Below are 22,170 nucleotides of genomic sequence, written 5' to 3' on the forward strand. Positions count from 1 at the left end.
GTTGCATTTATGTTATTGCATTTTACAGCTTTAATTATTTCTTATTCCTTATAGAGCCTCCGCTGACAACTGCCTCTGGATGCGCGATCGCTTGGTTCTATCTATTTCTTGACGGTTTCTCAAGAAATTCTCAAGGAAACCTTCAGCCATGGTAAACATCCTTCTTCAGTTCAACACTTCTTGCAATGTATTTCTAGTATTTCATTGTCTTGTTTTTTTTTATTTATGCTTATAGTGATGTGAGCTCATAGGTCCAAACGTCCACCCTAGTCAAGATAGCTGCTGGAACATTTTTGGTGGGATCGACAGGTCTGTATCTAGCTCAGAAATCTGTACAGCGTCGTGTGCGAAATCTACCTCATTATTCAGAAGGTCTACGGATTGTTGGGGAACACAACCAAGCTAGAGTAAGGTTCATGAGTTAGTTGTTTGTTTTGTTCTCATTTGGACCTCTTTTTTTTCTGTGAAGTTGGATAGTTTTGAGGTTTATTTCGTTCCGGTACTATCGGAGACTATTATTGATTTAATACTTGTTTTTCTTGATTCTTTCGTCCTGCTTCTTACTAGTGCAAACAGGGAAGAAAAAGACAGTTTGTTATTTGAAATCTACTTGCTAAATTTACGGCTTTCAAGTCTTTTATAGTTCTAATCATTATTTTCTAATTTTATCTTTTTTCATTACCGTTTTGTTATCCTAACACAGTAACTTTAGAGGAAGTCTCACTGAGTTACGACTATGTTTCGCTTACTTTTTGAGGTGTTGTGATTCTGCATCTGCTTCCATGGGAAATGCCCATTGAGTACTATATCATTGCTTGCCTGGAAGTGTTCATATGATAGAATTTATAGCCTTATGAAAAGTTCTAATCCGCTGTTGCAGTTGCGAGTGGGCTCTAACTGGCATGAGATTTCTATTTATTTTACTTTTTAAGTTTTTTTTTTAGTTTTTCAAATCTCTACAGCGTTTTTGAAACCTTGCTTCTAGATGGGTCTGGTCAATATAAAATGGAAAAGAAAGATAGACTTTAAGAACAAAGTTAGTAGGTGCTAAATTGCTCTTATTCTGTTGGATATATTAGTTTCGTCAAAAAAGAGCACACTACGTCGTCTAAATTGACCTTTTCAAAATTGTTGTAATATCGAGTTCCACTACACTGATTTAAGATAAATCCAAGTAAAACTTTCCAGCTTTTTGTTTAAATTGTTAGTTTAGTTGAAAAGTGCATGTCAGAGTTTACCTATGCAATGTGTCAGTACTGTATTCGTCTTGCTTTGTTTTGTTTTGGCCCTACTATATTTTGTTTGTTTCCTTATCATATTCTAATTTTCTCAGGAAGCTCTTGGACCTCCCATACAAGTCGGTTCTGTTGATCTTGCAGATCGGCGTCACAACTATGTAGGGAAAACCACAAGTAAGGTGAGAATTAGATTCCTATTTTTGAACAGCCACTGAGTTGCAAGTCTGTGCCATTCTTCTGTAAGTATTGTAGCTATGTTTTAGCTCCGAATTCCAGTTACTGGAACCGTAGCATGTGGGTTTATGGACGTCATGGCAGTTCGAAATGATGAAACCTCGCCATTTGTTACGGCCAAAATAAGGTTCGTGCCTTCAGCATTTTTATTGCGCGAGCAGATGTGAGATTAAACTTTGTATTTATATAACTTAAGTTCTTGAGTGTTGTGCATTCTTCTATAGGCTTGTGTTGGACGAGGATGCTGTTTCCATCTATGATACTGGTAAATGGAAGGAAGTCGATCCTGCTCACGTGTAGTGTTTCATAGTTGTCGTTTTATAGGTTTACTTTGTACTGTACAATTTTCTAAGCTTGCAATTATGCTCAAATAAACAAGTATTTTTGCACTGACTTTTCTGAGTACTCTAACGGAGGTGTTGCGAGCACATCATAATTATAATTTGTGGTAATGTTATTTCATGTATACCGAAACAAATTTATCCTCTAGAGGGCGGACCCGTGAAATGGCCATATCCGATCTGATCCAAGCGATACAAGGTGAGGTTTTACTCATCGATGCATGTGGTGACCATCGTCTTATGGGTATTCATTTACTCCTGTAATATTAAGTCAGTTTAATTGAACTCTTAGTAGGTTCACGTAAGGAAATTCGCAGTATTAGACTATTATTGAATTATTTGACGACGCTTTTCGTTTGGAGCTTTGATAATGCGGAACATAGCTAAATACAGTTTCTTTGTTCACTGTAAGATACAAGGAATTGTAATGACGGCTTTCAAGAAGGCTGAGTGACCGGGAAAGATTATCATTTTTTCCACAAATGGACAATTACGTCAAGAATAACAGAACTAGAGTTTGTGGTATTCCAGAATGTGCAGGATTGTTGTTTTCTGGAGATACATTAGGGAATTGTCCTTTCTAATGAGTTTTTGGATAATAATTTCGATGAAAGTGATGGCTGCAATCTGTTAAATAACTATTTTCGAAGTAATTTCTTGAAATTCGAATGAGTTATTTTGTAGATGTGGCATGGCCTGAATTTTTGCAACCACATGTTGAAGTACTTCTTTTGTGGATCACCTGGGCAGTCGACTACATTGATTTGGACTACCTCGAGGTTAGATTTTAAATTAGAAGAATTTATCATGTGTAGCTCTCTTCTGGGGTCCAGGAGGCTTTTCTTAGCTTAACACAGTATGTTTTCATTCGGCTACTGATTCGCATAAATTCTTTCTGTTTCACAGTTGCTTTGCACACACTCTCTCGTTTCGCTTCCTGAGTTGTTTTAAATTTGAAGAAATAATAAAGGACAGAAATGACAGCTTTATTTTTGCAGTCTTGTGGAGCGTTGAAACTTGTGTGCGGCTTCTTTAGCCTGCAGCATGAGCTATGTTAGAATAGATGTCTCCGCATGCCTTAAGAATGTTTGCCAGAATTAGTAGTGAATATATTCTCTTCTCATATGCCTACTCAAAAGAAAACCAAGGAATCCGCGAAAACTCGATCTTTCGGGTGTTCGTCCTTCAATGCAGAGGTCTAAAGGAATTTGGTTGTGCTACTGCTAACTACTATTGTTTTGTCTTTAGCTTCAGCACTGCTGAAACTACTCCTTATTCATTCTTGTTTGGGATAAGCAGGACTTACTTATCCTATTCTTGGGTTCAATTGCTCTTACTTTTCAGTTAATTGACTATAGACAATTATTTTAATTTTTTTTTGCCTATCTCCACAACGGTTTACCACATCATAGTGACACGGAGGTGACTCTGAGCATCGAACTGCGATACACAGCGGAGGTTCGTCCTCCGGCAGGATCTCCCAAGCTAAGAAGGAGCTTGACACACTCGACATTCCGACTTCGGAATTGGAAGCCTAGTAAGAGTAAACCACTACTAAGATTCGCCACTGTCTTAGCAAAATATCGCAAGGTGGCTCCCTGATCTTATAGGTTGGGCGAATCGAATTTTGAAGACCACCAAAGGAATTGTTGGAAAGAAGGACCTTGCGGCTTGGTGCGAATGCATCGCAGATTGGGCGGTTGGTGGCAAACTCTAGCTGCAGAAAGACGTTGTAGGAGGATCTTTCGAAATGCAAGCAGAAGAATATTCTAGAAGCAGCACAAAGAAGAACGAGTCTAAAGAAGTGCCGCAAGGATCTCTGCGAATATTCCGCTAGCTGCCTTCCTGAGCGAAGATGGGAGTCGCATGTCTTCTCGACGCGAGATGAAAATCATTACGGAGAGGTTCTACTCGAATCTTTTCCGTTCATCAATTCCTGTGTCAAGCCCGATCATCCCCACTGATGAAGCTCTACCACGGATTTTCCCATCGGAAGTAAGAGTCGCTATCAAGAACATGAAACCTGGCACAGCCACCGGACCTGATTTTATATCAGCAGACTTTCTTTGGGGTGGTGGCCATCCACTTCATGTAATCTTAGCAGCGCACACGACATCCTACCTTCAGAAAGAAAGGATCCCAGAAAAGTGGAAGATCTTTGGAAGAGAACCGTTCTTATCCACAAGAAAGGTGACCGAGAGGACCTTCAGAACTACCGTCCGATATGCTTGCTGAGCGTGTTATACAAAATATGCACTAAGATTATATCTAGGACGCTGGGTGAAGCCTCAAGAACAAGCTGGATTCCGTAAGGGGTTCAGTTGCTTGGACCACATCCAGACCGTGTCGAGGGTCATAGAGATTTGCCGGGAATATCGCCTACCCCTTGTTCTAACCTTCGTCGACTATGAGAAAGCTTTTGACAGCGTAGAAATGAATGCAATACTGTCATCGCTGGTCGATCAAGGTGTGGACGCGTCGTATGTGAGAACATTAGAGAATTGCTACCATCGATGCACCACTAAGATACAGCTTTTCCATGGGCTCCTCACCATACCCATCGGAAAGGGGGTACGACAAGGCGATACTATATCGTCGAAGCTGTTCACGGCAGCATTGCAATGGATAAATCACTTTCCTGGGAAGAAAGGAGCAACATAAATGTTGATGGAAAATTACTCTCGAACCCTCGTTTTTCCATCGTTTTCTTTTTGAGCAGTACCAATGAAGTGGAAACGGTGCTCAACGAATTGAACGAAGCAGGAAAGTGAATAGGACTGCGAATAAACAGAAAGAAGACACAGTTCATTTCAAGGCTCGCAAATCGTGGAAACTTCGTCATACGTATCGTTCGGACGTTCTATGAACATGGAAAACGATTTGAAGGAAAAACTGAATAAAAGGATGAGAGCAGCATGGGCAGCATTTGCACCCGTCAGGGATGCTACGGACTAACTGAAAGAGCAAGATCTTCATGCCCATCTGTTTGACTCCACAATTCTTCCAGCGCTCTGTTACGCAGAGGAGATGTGGGCAGACACCGCTGGCACGTCTAGGAAGCTACTTACTATCCACCGAGCTCTTGAGAGATGACTTCTGAAGTTTAGCCGGCGCGCACAACACAGCCGTGCTTCGCAGCTCCGACTTAAGAGGAATGTCGCGTCTTCGCGACCCTGCGGAATATATATCGAAAGCAAAGCATGAATGGGTCGGTCACATTATGAGAAGAATCGACGATAGATGGACTAAAAGAACGCTAGAGTGGATCCTAAGAGATGCTAAACGCCCGAGATCGCCGACGAGATGGGGTGACGTGTTCGCTACGCGGAGCTCAGCTGGAATCGGCTCAAGAACCTCGTCAACGTCACTCATGAAACTTGAGAACATCTTGGATGACAATGGCGAGGGAACGAAACGAATGGAAGAGATGCTGGGGCCCCCACACTGAGGGCGGACCATCTAAGTATCTAAGAAAGTAAGTAAGTTTTTACCTATGGATGTTGATCCGCATTCCATTCCACAATTCTCTCGTTTAAAGAGCTTTTCTCTCTTTCTTTCATCTAATTCTTTCTTTTCCTCTTTTCTTTCCATGTCTGCTTTTTCTTCTATGCCCTCCCTGCTGTCCTGAATCCTATGCATGAGTCAACTTAAAGGCATCACCCCACGAATCTGAGGTGGTGCAAATTTCAGGTGGAGTATTCGTATACGGGATGGGAGACTACGGAGAGAGGTGGGGGGGTGATTCCGTCCATTTCTTCCTAATTGCCGTAAAAACGGCCCGGAAGATAGGCTTCAGGCGTTTTGGCGCACTACTTTCTACAGGGAGGCCGACTCGAGCGCGCCAGCCTTGTGCGGCTTCCACGGGGCCGTTTTTTACGGCAATTAGGAAGAAATGGACGGAATCACCCCCCTCTCCGTAATCTCCCATCCCGTATACGAATACTCCACCTGAAATCTGCACCACCTGAGATTCGTGGGGTGATGCCTTTAAAGAATTGAGGGCGTAAACTATTGCGAAAGTCACGTTCCTTACTGTTACGTCATCTTAAATTCATTGCGAACTTTATGGGGCTTATATGTCAATGTGAACATGCACTGCTGTAATGGACTATGCAACATGTTAAATGTAAGGTTGAAAACAGTAACGAGGGATCGCAAAACGAACTTTTTCGTAGTTCTTGTTCTTGTTGGAATTTGACAGTAGCCTAGTTTTACCCCCTATTCTACTTGTGATCATAAAGACTGTAAAATAAGGATGAGCTCGTAGTTACATGTATCGCTGTCATGAAATCAAAATCCGTTACTGTCACTTCTTACTTCTAGTTACTTCTTGGATACCTTATGTAATGAAGGGACTTTCTCAGTCTTCTCAGTCTACCATGCTTCTGTATCCCTCTTTTCTCTTTTCGTTTATCTGCTGAGAACAATAGATTAAGTTGCTTTGATTTTATCCATCTGCCAATTCCGACTTTCCTTGGTGTCTGCAATCACATTTGTGAAGGATCTTCCTCGAATTTTCCTTCCTTTTTCACCTGGTTTATTTCTTCAAGCATGGATCAGAGCATTTTTTCACAGATTTTCACACTAAAAAAAAACTTGCTACCTTATTTTGATTCTTAACTTTTATTCACTGAGAAGCCGGTGCTTATACGTGAGCATATGATAAATTTGTGTAGTGGAGCGGGTAAGAGGTTCCGCTCCGACCCCACGATCGATCGATCGATGGTTCGAAACTGCCCTCGTGCCAACTAAGTCCTTTAGTCGTTCCGGGGTAGTTGAATTGCTACAAAGCTTGTTTGGGAAGATGAAAACACTGCCTTGATAAATCGGCTAGTCCCTGCAAGTCATCGTACTATAGACACGCATTCGTAAACCTCAAACGATTGTAAACTGAGGTAAACGCATTTTCGCATGCCGCGTGCATTGATTAATACCAGACACTTTGTCCTTTTTGTCTTTCATGCTAAAGCAACTTCATATTTGTTGACGATGTTGGGATCTCTTAGCGAAAAGATAACGTTGGGGGTGTAGATTATGAGCGAGTCAACCTAGCGCGACGTATCGCAAAATCTAACGGTTATACTGGTAATGTAGCGCGTAGGCCAGATCTTGGTGCGCAGCGGGAATATACTGCAGTGGTTGACTCGAATAAGATCAATTTCTGCCTGCTCTTCATAACCGACGACTTGAGTAAAGCTATACGGGCTGTCTGGTAAAATGCGGTCTCGAGGACAATTTGAGAATTGTGGATATACCTCTAACAAATCTCAAGAAGCAATTAGTTCGAAATATTAGGGTGTTCGGAAAGTATCTGCCGAAATACGCAAAATTCCAAAACAACACAACTTTTTAACAACATTTTTCCTTTTTTTCGTTTTTTACTTTTTATTTTATTTTTTTATTATTAGACGAAATAATCTTCATCAACATCGACAAACTTCTGCCAAGGTCTCACAAGATCACGGATTCCTTTGGCGTAGAACTCCGGCGACTTGGAGGCGAAGAAAGCCGGAAGGCCATTTTCGAGGTGGTCACGATCATCGTAGCTCTTCTCTTCCAGGCGGTGCTGAAGCGATCGGAAGAGGTGGTAGTCGCTCGGGGCCAAGTCCGGGCTGTACGGTGGGTGCGGTAGAGCTTCCCGTCCGAGCTCCAGAATTTTCTGGGAAGTCTTATTCGCGATGTGAGGGCGCGCGTTATCGTGCAGCAGGCGAACGTTGTCGAGCTTCTTGTGCTCCTTGTAGATCTTGTCGGCCAGTATTTGCAGTTGAGCGCAGTAGACCTTGGCAGTAACTGTCGTATTGTCCGGCAGCAGTTCGAAGCGGTAGATTCCATGTACTCCCCACCAGACGCTCAGCATAACCTTCTCACCTTTTACGAAAGGATCCGGCATTTCATCGCCAGCGCACCACGCACGTTTGTGGCTGTCGTTGACGTAGGGGATCCGTTTTTCATCTCCAGTGACAATGGTTTCCAGCCAGTCGAATCTGCGGATTCTGGAGAGCAGCTGAGTGCAGATGTCCAGGCGTCTTTGACGGTTGCCGTTGCTCAATGCATGTGGGAGCCACTGACCGTGGTTTTTCACCATTACGAGAGATCGCAGTCCATTGCTCACAGCGGACAGCGAACAGGCAAGACTGGCAGCAAAATACCACACGCCTTCATATGGATGCTGCTACGCCAGATGCTTCAGTTCGTCGAACAATATTGCAGTCGGTCGACCGGAGCGAGGCTCATCTTCGAGTTTCTTGTTTCCGGCTTTGAAACCCTGGAACCAGGCGCGCACAGACCGCTCACAAGGGGCTTCAGTGCCGAATACTTGACTTAAGTTTCGATGTGCTTCAGCAGCGGGATGACAGGATTCGAACTCGTAAGGGAGTACGAGTCGATTATAGGTGGAATGTCCGGCCATTATAGGATTAAATAGGCAAGGAAGAGGGAGCCAGATATGTTGTGTGCACAAGCGGTAGTTTCCTTATAAAATATATTTAAAACGGGAGCTTCCAGAACATCTCAAAAAATCTGCGCTACTGCGAAATTTTCGGCAGATACTTTCCGAACACCCTAATAGAATGTACAGACTGTTTAATATGCCATTCGAAAAGGAAGGCGACTGCATGCTCTCTGGCGTAGTCTATCTAATTTCGTGCAAAACATGTGGGGACGGCGGCGAAACAGAGTTCGCATTAAAGGACATCCAAAAGGTCCAAAAGGGAATAGAAAGGAAGAGTGTTTAGCCGTGACCAACGAGCTGGTTCTGTATCAAGACCTTTGCGGGTTTTAATATACGGGGTCATATGCGGGTCGCATCCTAATTATTATTATCGGAGCGATTGCACTGTGGACGATTGACTTGTTCTGGATGAGGTATTTGAGAGGATATATTGCAAATGTTCTTACTTTCCAGGCTCTGACGAAGGCGACAACGTCGAAACGTTAGCCGTAATAAAGTTTATTAACAATCTTGGCTGTTGCTTAAATTTGACTATCGACAAGTTGCAATCTCTATGCCAAGATTCGAGGAAGATCGAACTTCCGCACTTCTGAAGCGAGTCAATCCTCCCTAATCGTGCTAAGAAGGGGTGCGGGATATGGGCTGGTGTACGGATCTTCTCACGATGCAGCTTATAACGCGCCAACGCTGTGCGCGAGCGAGCAAGTGGATGGTGATCAGTGACCTATTCAAGTAGAACCAAGGGATGATAGGGGGCTGAGAGAGTCGGTTCGTATACAAAGGCGGGATTATAGGTTGCCTCATAGTAAACTTGTTTTTCACGACGACTAGGAGGAATTGAGTGTGAACACGCTTATACTCGTAACCTACGTCACTAATCTTATCTTTTCCTTGAGAGCTCCTATAGTCTCCATTTCGTGTTATGCTGCTGTTGACTCACAGAAAGAAAGCGAACTCTGTATTCGGACGTTTACAAAATAAGGTTGGATCTTCATAGTTTTTTTCTATATAGGATCTAGTGTCTTAAATGGACGAGGTCATATGCGAACTTGTATTTGCGATCGTGATCAGGTTCCAGCAGTAATATAGTATGTTCTTTAGTATTAATCAAAACAGGTGGAATAATGAGAAACAGCACTTCTTGGATAAGTGATAAGTCGTATTGCTCACGAATTATAACTGTTTTGTTCAATGGATGTTAAGTCATGTGAAATATCGATTGACTATGCGGTAGCCATTTTGTCTCAATTCAGACTTTTATGTTTCTGCAACGAGCCTTTCGCTGTTTTTCTCTTTTATTTACGTATGCATGCATGTTTATCAAAGCAGCACTCTCTTGTGTTTGTCCATCGTTTACCATTTGCATCTGTTTTCCCCTAGAATATCGATCATATTTTCGAAATTGTTTCGTGATTTATGGAGCAATATTGTGTTTCTATCGCAACAGATGTCGTTTTATCGTGTATGCGTTGTTTTCTGTTTTGCGCAGTTTGAGCATGAAATCATCCTACTTCTGCCGATAACGTTTTGTCTGAATTAGGTTTTGTTTTTGATTTTTCAAAATGTTAAGCAGTGAGTAATGTCGAAGTTGAATCGATAGGTCCTGTTTTAAACATTTAATTTCTTTAAAACAGGACCTATCGATTTATAGATAATTTATTCTTCTTATTATCATGGTCTTAAGTTGTAGCATAAGCATGCACGAGCGGGCAAAATCCCCTCCCCTTGTGACTTCTAAGACGTTTTAATCTTTTGGAACCATTGAAATATTGTAGATTCGTTTATCATAGTTCTCCTCCTTAAAACTTATTTGCATACGTATACGGATTTCTCCTATAACAAAATGTTTAGGATGAATCGTTTCGTTTTCGGTTCATTGCACTTCATTCTCTTTTTTGGCATGATATAATCAAAATTTCGTTTTCCTACGTAATCTTTTTAAAGTGATCTGCCAAATTTCTTTAACATTCTTCAAGGGATGGGATTTATACAATATTCCAGTTAGTAAATTTGTGTACTTCTCATTCTCAGCGCTAATTGCTTAAGTACCTGCTTATCGTTAACCCAACGTCGTCCTTTTTTTCTTATCTGCTACCGCTAGTGGGTTGTAGCGGGTTCTGTTTCATCGGAATGGTGACATATTTTCCTCAAAAGCAATCCTATGTTTGAGTCATCAACAGTTCGCATGGAATTCTGTAAAGATTACTTTGCCCCTCTCCATCAGGAGTCGATGCTATATTCTAGTTAATTTCCTTATCACAGTTTTTTTTAAAATGAAGTTTGTGAATGTAGCATCTCTCTTGGATTCTGGAGCTGACTTTAAAGGCACCACCCCACGAATCTGAGGTGGTACGGATTTCAGGTGGAGTATTCGTATACGGGATAGTAGATTACGGAGAGGGGGGTGATTCCGTCCATTTCTTCCTAATTGCCGTAAAAAACGGCCCCCTGGAAGCCGCACAAGGCTGGCGCGCTCGAGTAGTAGATAACGGAGAGAGGAGTGATTCAGTCCATTTCTTCCCAATTGCTTCCTCCCAATTGTAAAAAACGGCCCGGAAGATGTGGCGCGTGCACAAAACTGGCGCGCTCCAATCGACCTCATTGTAGAAAATAGTGCGCCGGAACGATCAACGGGAAACCACTCGGTCCAGATATCGCCTTTTTTCAAACCAAGATCTAAAGAAAGAGGGGAAAGGTGATATGTTACTATCGTTCCTCCTTCAATATAACCACTACCAGTTCACACCCGGATTATCCCTTCAGTTTTCCTGCCATTCACTATTGTCGATGGAAGAGACTATAACCTAGAACTGATGAGAGCTAACGCTCTAGACAAATTACAGGAAAGACCTCCTCTATGGGAAAAGAAATTTGTGAGTGTTCCTCTTTTACTTCATGAAGATTGTTTCAGTTTAGCATCGAAACCCTTTCTCATTGGCTCGATGTCAATGTTTGTATAATGGGGGCGGGACATAAGACTCGGCCCTGGTTTTTTTTTGCTATTGTAGCACCAACTGGTACGATTATTGCTGATGATACTTCTAACCACTGAAATATTTATATATATATATATATATATATATATACATATATATATACATATATATATATATATATATATATATATACATATACATATACATATACATATATATATATATATATATATATATATATATTCTAGTTTTTCTTATTGGTGGTGGTTTAAGGTTTTTCAACCGTTATATTTTAAGTTAGGTCTATTTTTAGGTCTGTTTTAAGCGAAGTTTTTTTTTGAAAGAAATCTTGTGCGCAATCCTGTCATGAAAATATTAGTCGCCGCTGCGTTCGACTGCACACTCTTACGAACAGGCCATTTTCGCGACGCGTAAACATTATGGAAATTTGATCGTTGTTGCGGGGAATGAAGTCGTGTTAAAATCGTCGTGTTAAAAAGTGAAGTCGTGTTAAAGCAAACTAATTGATATGCACCGTTTGTTTCTGTATATTCTTGGAGATTGCATTGTGTTAGTGTTCTTCATTCTGAAAACATTCCGTGAAAATAGAATAATTTCCTTTCTTAAAAAATATTTCCCCCTTTTTTTTTTTTTTCCTCCTTTAAAACTTTTTTTTTTTTTTTTTTTTCCCCCTTTTTTTTAAAAAAAAAAAGTGTTTGCGAAAAAACGTAATAAAATTACGACTTGTTCGTTGTACTGGGCCATGCGCTTTATTTCCTCTGGCGTTCTCATCGCATCAAGTCATCGCAGTAATTGAGGTGGTATTGCGTCGAGCTTTTTTGTGGCACTCTTGGGCACTCGCAGTCTCCGTATCGATGTATTTCGCAGCTCTCTTCTCATCGCCGTCATTTTTGTGTTTAATCAACGCTTTGCATGTTTCCGTTTATCTTTCCACGTGGTTTCCCTTCAGGTGGTTAGGGTTCAATCAGTTTTCTTTCTAGCCGACTGTAAAGATTTCTTTTGCGTTCTAACAAACGTCTAACATTCGGTGATGTTTTTTGATAGTTTTTATAAGAAGTATAATAGTACACTGTAGCTTATCCTCGGTAATAAAATATTCTTTTCTATTTTTCTTCTCCTTCACATTATTTCACTTCATTTCGTCCCGATGTCGTCGAATTGTTTTTTTTTTATTTCTGTCACGGGCAGTGCGCTTTCTAGTCCAATATTTCACCTTTTCCTTCACCACTGGAACTCCAAGATGTCTTGAAAACTCAATCCTCAAGTTTTTACTCTCAGAACCGTTGAAATGGTTGAGAGACAAGTAGTTCCACACTATCATTTGGGTCGAGATCATTGATTATTCTGCACAGTCTAGTAATTTTTTCTTACCTGAGTTCTTGTGTTTTTCTTTTTTGATTATTTCAATTACATCGAATCATCGACATCTTCGTTGCTACAAATATGTAGTCAAGAACGTAATCTATTTCGTGGACTCACTCTCATGTTCTTAACTACTCGGCTTCCCAATCTCTAATCACTGGCCGCTCTTTCTGAGTGGAGATATGAAAAAGTTCGGTAATAAGGAAAATGTAGATGAAAACATCAGTATCTGCATCCATTCCTTTTTGAGACTATTAATATGGTGTTGTGGTTATGCGGAGTGTATGGCCTCTAAGCTTGTTTGAGGATATAATTAATAGCGAATGGGACGAGGTAATTAATTGTGTGTTCGTTTTCTATGAACTTTTGTACCTGTAATTTAAAGAGCTTGTTTCAGTACTTGCTTTGGTTGTTCCTGCCAATTATTATTGTGTTCGTTCTGCCCATATTCTTGGTGTTGTTCATCTATGGTTGCGTCATATTTCTACACATCTATGGATTACGACATCAGATTCGCGAAGCCTATCATACTAGTTACTGGAATGGTGCTCGCGTAGCCATCACGTCATTTTGGGATGCGGTCGGACATGTCTGGCATGGTTTGTTTTTTTTGTTTTGCTGAGAATTCGTAACAAGTATGAGGGTCTCTGGCTTTGCTGGAAAATTTGCGTAACGTAGGGAAAGAAAATGACGGATCAGCTCAATAATGACAGATAAACGAGGAAAAATTTAGAATCTGTTGATGAAACCGGTTTTAACACACAGTTTACCTGTGTTGCCACATCGGAGCACTTCAAAGAATGAATTGTTCTGTAGCGTAGATAACGGAATTTTTGCGTGTATTCACGGATCGGATCTTAGAAAATGTATAGAAAACCTCAATTCCAAACTTAAACCTCAAATAAGATTGTTAGAAGAAATTGTGGCTGCTATTGTTAAGTTGATAAATTTTGATAGATCTTGATGCTTACAACTATAACTATTCGATTTGGGCGACAATAACACAGCTTAGATTGTAGAATTTAATAACTACAGGTAGAAGAACTGGTCTAAAGGCAGTTTGCTGGAAAATCCTGCTTTCGTATACACTCTCTTTGTAAGAGCAGACTATCTAAAAAGGAAAAAGGACCAACGAAAAAGGAGCACATGTAATGCTTCTCAACCAGATTATGCTTTGAAGCGTTTAGAAAACTCCAAGATAAGAGATAAGATAGTTCATTAAAAGATTGTCTGCGAGTTCAGGCACATAGTCGGTTGCCCTGCTTTATAATGAATCCAGCTTTCGTATACACTATATAATTGTCTTGGTCGCAGTTCGCAATTCCTTCTTCTTTTTGCTTGACCTTCCTCGTTCTTTTACTTTTATAAATCCGGACTATTTTCTTATGATAAAATTCTTTCGCTAATTGGTTTGAGTACATCATGGGTTTCCTTGTCACCAACTAAAACAAAAAAAAAGGAGGAAAATTTGATCTCAAGAGATTAGTGGTAGGAAATGAAGAAAAAACAGTGGATTGAGACGTGATAGTGAAAGTTTAACCTTAGCAACTCTCAAGGATAAGTTTTCAGCGGTAACTGTAACAGGAACGACCAGACTGCCTGCCTTTCAACATCTTTACGTTCAAAAAGTACTCGCTGTGCCTGCAATTCGAAAGCTCACTCCCATAGTGTGATTTCCCCGTTAACGAATTCAAAACACATCTCATGAACGCAGATAGGACGGCAGGTTTTTTGTGCCCAAACTTGTAATGCATGGATGCCTTGTGGAAAATTTCCCAACTTTGCTCACTGTTCTTCACAACACATTAAATCATTTATCGTTCAATACAAGCAACAACGCTTTTTAAAACTTTGTGGATTTGAAGGGCTCAGAGACGTGGAGGTGGAAGAATACATGAACGTGTCTGTGTGGAGGGGTTTCTTCCCGGATGTGCAGATCTGACCGTAACCTTATTTATAAGTTTATGAAACGCTGAAAACGTACACAAGTTAACTGTATCATCTTCGTCAGCATGACGACGAAAATATTCTGAGAACACTGGAAGAGGATCAATTGTTATGGCTAAATCCGTATCATGAGATTGTGCTTTTAAAAAGTGACAACTCGTAGGAAATATATAGTTCAGCACATTGAAATGGAGGAAAATTCTAAATCAGGAGGCTGAATCACTTGCACCTGATAATTTCCATTCGTAGTAGCTCGTTAGTTGATTTTTGACATCGCATCATTTGGACAGTAAACTCGTGAAAAATTTATTCACTCGAATTCTAATGATTTATCCTATGAATAGAACAAATGCTGCTTAACGTACTTGAGAATTGAAGAAGTACGTACAGCTGTTGAGCTGTGCATTAGTAGAATTGGTTCTGATAAGTTTATTTAGGCTCTTCCATTGTACATTCTAAGAGGCGATATCGTGATAAGAATTTACAAAAAAAGCAAAATTTCTCGAACAGTCCGATTGTTCAGGTTACGAATTGCATGGCATCGAAAACGTGCCAGATAACGGGTCTGCCCTCTTCATCTACTATCACGGGTGTCTGCCGTTGGACGTCTATTACCTCATAGCTAAACTGGTACTCCACAAAAATCGTTCACTTCACTGTGTCGGCGACAAATTTATCTTTAAAATTCCAGGTGCCGATTCTTACCAGATGTAATATTCATTTTCTTTTTCACCACCATTGTCAGAATTATAGGTTGGAGTGCGATCTGTAAAGTGTTTTCAATCACGGCAGGCACTGTTGAGGAGTGCACTAACCAACTGAAAGAGGGCAATCTTCTATGTATAGCTCCTGGAGGTAGCTGCTTTCAAAATACATGATTTAGCCACTAACTTTTTTTAAAATGATTATTCTAATGTTTTCGACTTTGAGGTGTTCGAGAGGCTTTGTTTTCTGATCCTAATGTCTACGATATGCTGTGGGGTAAGCGGCTTGGATTTGCGCGGGTTGTCATCAATTCGAGAACTGTAAGTGTTTATTGTTTATCCTTTTCTAAATCCGTTGCAAGGATTTGAGTTTTTCATTTGGTGTTTGCATAGCCCGCAGATAGATTCACGTACATACAGCTTCTTTTTGCTTTTAGTAACTAGTATCTGGTTAACCACCTCCCAGAGGTTAAGGAACACGTCGTTTTGGCGGTGGTGTTGGACCGTTCCATTTCTAACTGAGCACATCCGTTGAGCAAGGATGACTGATATGCGGTCATCACGTGTCATTGCGACTGCCTTGCTTAAACTCATAAACTTTGAATTGCTCTTTCTTCTCTGGAATTTATACGTTTGCTTCCCAGTAATTCTAAAATTTGCCTAGCATTTTTGATAACATTCATTTTTGAAAACATCGCTTAATCTTCGCGAAGAAGCAGTTTCATTTAGAGTTTGAAGTATTCTTTGTTAAAAGAAGCTTCCCCATATGTAGTGGATTGAAATAATGTGAATAAGTTTAGTAAATGGTAAATCAGAAGTTAAGGAATCTCAATACTGCACAGCTAAACTTTTTATTGAGAAAAATAGGGAGAAACGATGCTACATGTACCTGTATCGTAGATGTGCTTAGTCCGTTGGACGCTTTTAATCGTTTGATTTTTTTTCAGCCTGTAATTCCAATGTTTACGGAGAATTGTCGTGAATCGTTCCGTACTCCTGTATGGGGACGAAGTTTCTTCCGTTGGATTTACGAGAAAACAAAAATGCCCTTATGTCCTATTTATGGTGGATTTCCTGTGAAGATGATTACACATCTTGGCAAACCGATGACCTTCGACTACGACAACGTCACTCCCGAAGAAGTCAGTTTCTTTCGTCATGAAAGGTAAGGTAGCACAAAATATTCCATTGTAAATTTGACATAGGTTCGCCGACAAATTAAAAAAGAAGTACGGGCTTTGATACGACAACACCAACGTCTTCCTGGCAGCATACTTAGAGGTATCGCGCAACGATTCCGATCCGTAAAAGCAAAACAACGTGATGTACTGCCGGAGCAGATTGTGAGTACTGTCGTAAGGACGATTGGGTTCTGTTGCTTCTCTCTCCATTTGCTAGGAACACTGCACAAGTGGTGGTACTCTCGGATTTCTTCTCGAACTTTTTTTCTTAGCATGTTCTTCTTCGCAAATGAATCCGTAAAGAACTAATTTTTGCATGAATGCATGAATCTTTAAGCATGTTCTTAGATTCGCTATACAAGACATCCTCCTGCAGTGGTAAGTCTAGAGTTTTGCGGTAGGGTGCAGTTTTTCCTAATATTTTCCTTATTTATTTCTGATCATAAGCCTTGTTCATAGCTGTTTTCACAGAGCTGCAACGTAATGCAATGGCTGCATATTGATCAATCAAATGTTGGGTTGGTGGATAAATTCCTGACATTTTCTTCTAGAAACTTTTTTGCCAACATTTTCAAAAATGAACATACAAATGGTCAATTAATTACTCTCGTGCTTGGTAGCAGCATCCCTGCCTGGAAAAGTTCCTCAGTCTTGACGCCAAGAACCGATTTCGTCAATTTTGAGATAAGCATTGTCATTTAAGAGAGTCTTACATATGTTGTTTGAGGAAAATCGGGAAAGGAGAAGGATGGAAATCCGATAGACCACGATTCAATGAAAATGCCTCATGTCGTGGAACCTTCCTTCTACTGCTTGTAATCCTTGATTAAACTAAAGAAGAATGTCGAAAAAAATGGACGAAAATTATTTTTTATCAACTCGACACTCCATAATTCCTAGCTTCTAACTTTATTTATAATTAGTTCATTAAAAACATTAGCTGGAGAGAGAGTTCAGATGGCAGATTTTCCATGAAGGTTGAAAAATTTCATTCCGCAAAGAACTTTCAAGTTAGAACGGCCGGAAATTATGCACCAACACAATACATGACAGTGTACTTGAGTAAAAACGCATCCGACTATGAAAAAGGCACTAACTGTTGTGCTTGCTTGGTTTGATTGGAGTGAACGCCTGCCTGCCTGGGTCTGTGGTCCATCGTTATCCATCTTGTTGTTTCCCGCTTCATAGAATTTCAGCATATCCATGCTACTTTTCACTTGTTAAGGCTCTATTTTAGGAGTTATTGAATCGGTCAAATGGTCAATCTAACGGCACTGCAACACAAGAAGACAACCCAGCAGTTACCAGTGATGCAAGCACATAGTAATGCTAAACAAATCCCACCCTAGTTAGGATAATATTCTGTGATTGTTCCTAGTTGTTCTTGTTTGTTCCCCTCATCGACTCCTTCAGTGATCCTATGCATGTTCATTTTTCTGTGATTGTTGTACATTTGTAAACTGACTGCAGCTACTAACGTTCTAACAAGACTGCTTACCACCAAAACTAAAGTAGTATGTATTAAAAAAAATGCATAATTGAATCTACTTCTTACTATTGTATATACTGTATGGAACTTTACTGAGGCCTGTGATTTGCTGAAATTTCAATCGCATTTCACAGTTAATAAAGGAATCAAAGAAACTGTTTCAGAATCCCTACAAAGAACGAGAAAACTACTAGACTCCTCAAAAGCGGAAGGAATTGACTCGCTACAGCGCGAGTTTCGTTTTAAAGGCATCACCCCACGAATCTGGGGTGGTACGGGTTTCAGGTGGGGAACGCCTGTGCGGGGTCGTAGATTGCGGGGAAGAGGGTGATTCCGTACATCTCTCCCTGTATCAGTGTAAAAGGAGGACCGCGGGACTGTTTCTTACGACGGCTTCTGTTGCAATGCGCAACCTTTGCGCTCCCGCCTGCGATTCGTCCGAATAGGTTTTCAACGAATCGCAGGCGCAAGGGTGGTGCTCTACAACAGCGGTCGTCCGTCTACATTGATACAGGAAGAGATGATGATAGATGTACAGAATCACCCTCTTCTCCACAATCTACGACCCCGTATAGGCATTACCCCTTAAAACCCGTTCAACCCCACATTCGTGGGGTGATGCCTTTAATCACGCATTTTATGAAGAAGTGATGTCTATAACTTTCAGAAGCATTAAATTTCTATCTTCCTTGAACATTTTAATAATGGCTGCAACTTGTTGTTTATGAAGAAGAATGTGAAGGAGAAGAATGTGTTTATGAAGCAAGAGTCATTGTTAACACCCTATATTTTGTATGGAATGGTGATTTGTTCTGAATGAGGCATCTGAGAGGATATGCTACAGATTTTCTGGCTTCCTACTGTCTGGCGAAGGCGAATGATGGCCATAATAAAGAGTTTAAACATTCTCGGATCTTGCTTCATAAACACAACAAACTTTGAAAATCGGCAAGATTTTATAACGGTAAACCTAGTAGATGTGGACTTGTATGGCTTTACCAGTTGCTGGAAAAATTCGAAGTTGCGTTCTCTTCCATTGCGATTGCGTAGACAGAGTTCGAAAGCAGTTCCCAAGAATGATAGTGAGATCACAGAAAATTTCCGCATGAGTCCTGTATCCAAACGCGTTACTAGCACCCGAATGTATAGTTTGGCGGCGGTAAAACAGCCCTTTGGACCTGTGCTATGAAATCGAGTTTGTGCTTTTCCATGTCATCCCTCGCAGGGAGCAGAGAGGAACCGCTGCGTAAACTGAGCGTTCTTCGTTGAAACAATGAAACATCTCTGTGTACCAGTTATTTACTACATACGTGATAGAGTAGATTATCATTCACTAGAAATCAATGGTAAACACGAGTAGTACGTCCCATTCTTCCTTGGGAACCTCTTCACCTCATGATCGGTTGGATCATTCTCGTCGCTTTAACAAGACCGAGCAAGGAGAAAGGATGGGCCCATGAAGGTTTGCTCGTTTTTTTAAAGTAGATAACCAGTCTGAACGTCCGGCTAAAGCTAGACTTCAGACTTTCTGTGGTGTCACTAATCAATAAGACATAACAGTAGTGGCGTTTTCTGTAAAATTAGAATTGTGTTCTTCAAACAACGCTTTCCTCGTTTTTTTTTAAATACAAATAAATAAAATTATAATTTAAGTAAAGGATTTCATAGTTCTCTTCCTAAACGGGTCGGTTATAAATCTAGAGAACACTCAAAACTCCAGCTTCAAACACTCTTTCGATGCCTTTAAAATATAGACAAGATTTGAAAGAATTATCCGAAGTATGGGTTCTCCTGATTTTTCCCCGCGGTTATCACGGAATGCTGTTCGCAAAATGACGTGAACAACATCATCGTACTGATAATGATAACGTTCGCCGTCAGATCATGTAAATTGTTGCCCACTACTTAAGCAGCCGGTTTCATTCGTGATTCCACTTTCTGAGGAAGGCATGTAACCAACGTGAAGCGAACCTGCTGGGAAATAGACATGCTATGGAGTCATAAGGGTGAAACGCAATATGGGCAGTGGCCACAGCCAGGAAACGATCGCAAATTCTCATTTACCGTTTGCGACATGCAAGCTATTGCACGATACCACTGCACCACTGCACACCAATTCGACGCCGTGGGACTCTTCTCTTCCCCACTTTGCCGCTTTACGACGGCGGCGCACGAGTTTGACCTCTTCTCATCCAATTCACCCCATTTTATAGCTTTCTGGCGTCGGCGCACCAATCCAACGTCATGGGAACAAGCTCACTCCATTTTTGATTTTTGGAATTTGGTGACACACACACAAAAATATATATATATATATATATATATATATATATATATATATATATATATATATATATATATATATGTATACGAATATGTTTACAGAGGCACCTGTTCTCTCAAAAACAAAGATCCTCACTTTCGTTGCGAAAGGTGCTCAAGAAATGTATAGGAAGGCAATTTATTAATGCAGGAAGTAGTTCAATCAATTTAGAAACATTCTCTGTGTCGAATGTTTCTAAATTGATCGGACTATTTCCTGCATTAATAAATTTTATTTTCGCTGTTTAGTGAAATGCTAGAACGCAGACTGTATACCGCAGAGACCTTCACAACAGAGATTTTTGTTAAGATTGCTTTCATTTGACTGAGTTCACAATTTTTCTCTGTTTGATAATTTAGTACTTATCGAATTGGACCCGTGATTCACAACTACCTTCCCGTGTTCTGCTTGTGAGGCATCTGGAAATATGCTCGTGGAATCATATTACCTACTCCAAATATTTCAAATTCGTGTGATGCTATGAATTTTTTTTTTGCGATAAGGAATCTAAAGTAGTTCAAGTAGTTAAAGACTTTGATAATATTATTCCATTTTGTGTAAGTTCAACTTTTCAATTTTTGCCTAGAGATAGACATTCTCTTGTTTACGTGGTCCACATCAAACACATAATTTGTTTAGGATGTCGCAAAATTGCTGAAGCAGGCAGCAGGAAAAACATGGAGGACTATGATTTTGTGATTGTTAATGGCTCAGATACCGGTTTAACTGAAGGGGACGGTTTCCAGATCCTCCACCATGTATGTTACTTTCGGGAATTTTTGCATTTATCTCCTAAGCAATATGTGGTGTGTCAACTAAATGAGGTTAACGACCTGTGTCCTTTTTGGAGCCGACTGACAGTCGCTCGGTCGAAAAGTATATGTTCGAATAGAATTGATTATTTTGTGACAATTAAGAGTCCCATAACGTCCCGAAACTCTGTAATTTCAAAAAAAAAAAATCTTTTTTTTTCAAAATAACTGTGATTTCATGTATTTTACAGCAATTTTTCAGAGATACGAAACGGTCAATGGTAAACATTGGGTTCTTTTTGGTAAAAGTCTTGTAAGCATGGTTGCTGTGATTTTGGAATATTCAAGGTATGTATTCAAAGATTTAGGCTCTCACATTATTAGCTAAATAAACATTTTAAGCAAAAAATCGGCACCAAGTGTGATACTCGAATGCAATCCCACATTACAAACATTGTACGGTAAAAGAGAATCAGTTACGGATGGATCCCTCAAACGGAATATAACATTTGACTGTGAGGAACCATCAGATTCTTATAGGCAATATTTGGTTGCGAGATCGGTAAATAAGATCAAAAATCAGTAAGTTTAATCTGCAAACACTGGATTGTTAAAGGTCGGGCTAATTTTTGTTGAAATTTCTAGAAAGTGCTTCTCCTCCAGCGATATAGCAGTTTGGATTGCTAAGCGTTACCCGTACCAAAATTCCGAGGTTACAGAGCAGAGGATTAGTAGAATCCTAGTTCCAGTGAAGTATAGTGACTTGTAAGTATTCGGTGATAAAACGAAATATTTAAGGGAGGAATCTTCTTTTAGATATAACCAATATGGAATGCTTATCTGCGGAATTGCTGGATTCATCGTGGGAGAATTTGCATTTCTCACTGTGGCTACAGTTCTTGCTCGAAATGTCAGAGAGAAATTGAGCATTCTTGCAACTGGAAGAAGCGAAATTTCAAAATCACCTAATCCAATCTCACTCTGATCACCTACTACCACAATGGTTTCTTAAAAATAGAATACAATTATAATTTTGTTTTGAATATCGTAGCGAGATAAACAGAAAACAGTTTTTTTTTTTCGGAAAAATCTCATTTCATGAAGACATACCTGTACATTGTGACATCTGATAACAAAATCGCTGCACAAGAGGCCTATCGGACAGGCCTATCTCTGATTTCTCTTGCAGTC

General features: G+C 40.2%; 6 protein-coding genes across 9 annotated transcripts; 5 read left to right on the top strand and 1 right to left on the bottom strand.

The window, feature by feature from the left end:
- Positions 1-148: 148 nt before the first annotated feature.
- On the top strand, positions 149-3,530 carry RB195_002456 (uncharacterized protein; the record flags this gene model as incomplete). 3 transcript variants are annotated; one of them, XM_064199725.1, is made up of 9 exons in its annotated part: positions 149-151; positions 252-309; positions 370-407; positions 1,334-1,417; positions 1,502-1,599; positions 1,697-1,768; positions 1,963-2,012; positions 2,498-2,592; positions 3,390-3,530. In XM_064199725.1, 9 exons carry the CDS (start codon positions 149-151, stop codon positions 3,528-3,530), a joined length of 639 nt encoding a protein of 212 aa, XP_064055604.1. The 3 variants fall into 3 exon arrangements, with proteins under 3 accessions (XP_064055604.1, XP_064055605.1, XP_064055606.1); XM_064199723.1 differs by lacking the exons at positions 1,963-2,012; positions 2,498-2,592; positions 3,390-3,530 and adding an exon at positions 850-886 and having other exon boundaries at positions 370-412; positions 1,697-1,772; XM_064199724.1 differs by lacking the exons at positions 149-151; positions 252-309; positions 370-407; ... (1 more) ...; positions 1,502-1,599; positions 1,697-1,768 and having other exon boundaries at positions 1,979-2,012.
- Positions 3,531-3,679: 149 nt separating this feature from the next.
- Positions 3,680-4,768, top strand: RB195_002457 (uncharacterized protein; the record flags this gene model as incomplete). Its single annotated transcript, XM_064199726.1, has 3 exons — positions 3,680-4,003; positions 4,154-4,280; positions 4,629-4,768. The coding sequence occupies 3 exons, from the start codon at positions 3,680-3,682 to the stop codon at positions 4,766-4,768; spliced, it is 591 nt and encodes a 196-aa protein (XP_064055607.1).
- Positions 4,769-4,967: 199 nt separating this feature from the next.
- RB195_002458 (uncharacterized protein) lies at positions 4,968-5,261 on the top strand (the record flags this gene model as incomplete). The annotated part of the gene is made up of 1 exon (XM_064199727.1): positions 4,968-5,261. One exon carries the CDS (start codon positions 4,968-4,970, stop codon positions 5,259-5,261), a length of 294 nt encoding a protein of 97 aa, XP_064055608.1.
- Positions 5,262-7,217: 1,956 nt separating this feature from the next.
- On the bottom strand, positions 7,218-7,898 carry RB195_002459 (uncharacterized protein; the record flags this gene model as incomplete). Its single annotated transcript, XM_064199728.1, has 1 exon — positions 7,218-7,898. The coding sequence occupies one exon, from the start codon at positions 7,896-7,898 to the stop codon at positions 7,218-7,220; it is 681 nt and encodes a 226-aa protein (XP_064055609.1).
- A 4,958-nt stretch (positions 7,899-12,856) lies between these two features.
- Positions 12,857-17,739, top strand: RB195_002460 (uncharacterized protein; the record flags this gene model as incomplete). 2 transcript variants are annotated; one of them, XM_064199729.1, is made up of 9 exons in its annotated part: positions 12,857-12,916; positions 12,981-13,182; positions 15,054-15,221; positions 15,284-15,385; positions 15,461-15,555; positions 16,182-16,376; positions 16,440-16,577; positions 16,764-16,793; positions 17,653-17,739. In XM_064199729.1, 9 exons carry the CDS (start codon positions 12,857-12,859, stop codon positions 17,737-17,739), a joined length of 1,077 nt encoding a protein of 358 aa, XP_064055610.1. The 2 variants fall into 2 exon arrangements, with proteins under 2 accessions (XP_064055610.1, XP_013301744.2); XM_013446290.2 differs by lacking the exon at positions 16,764-16,793.
- A 1,560-nt stretch (positions 17,740-19,299) lies between these two features.
- RB195_002461 (uncharacterized protein) lies at positions 19,300-21,964 on the top strand (the record flags this gene model as incomplete). The annotated part of the gene is made up of 6 exons (XM_064199730.1): positions 19,300-19,366; positions 20,867-20,985; positions 21,242-21,327; positions 21,382-21,561; positions 21,625-21,744; positions 21,796-21,964. 6 exons carry the CDS (start codon positions 19,300-19,302, stop codon positions 21,962-21,964), a joined length of 741 nt encoding a protein of 246 aa, XP_064055611.1.
- Between the last annotated feature and the right edge of the window lie 206 nt (positions 21,965-22,170).

The sequence above is a fragment of the Necator americanus genome, chromosome IV, assembly GCF_031761385.1.
Source record: "Necator americanus strain Aroian chromosome IV, whole genome shotgun sequence".
NCBI classification, from domain to species: domain Eukaryota; kingdom Metazoa; phylum Nematoda; class Chromadorea; order Rhabditida; family Ancylostomatidae; genus Necator; species Necator americanus.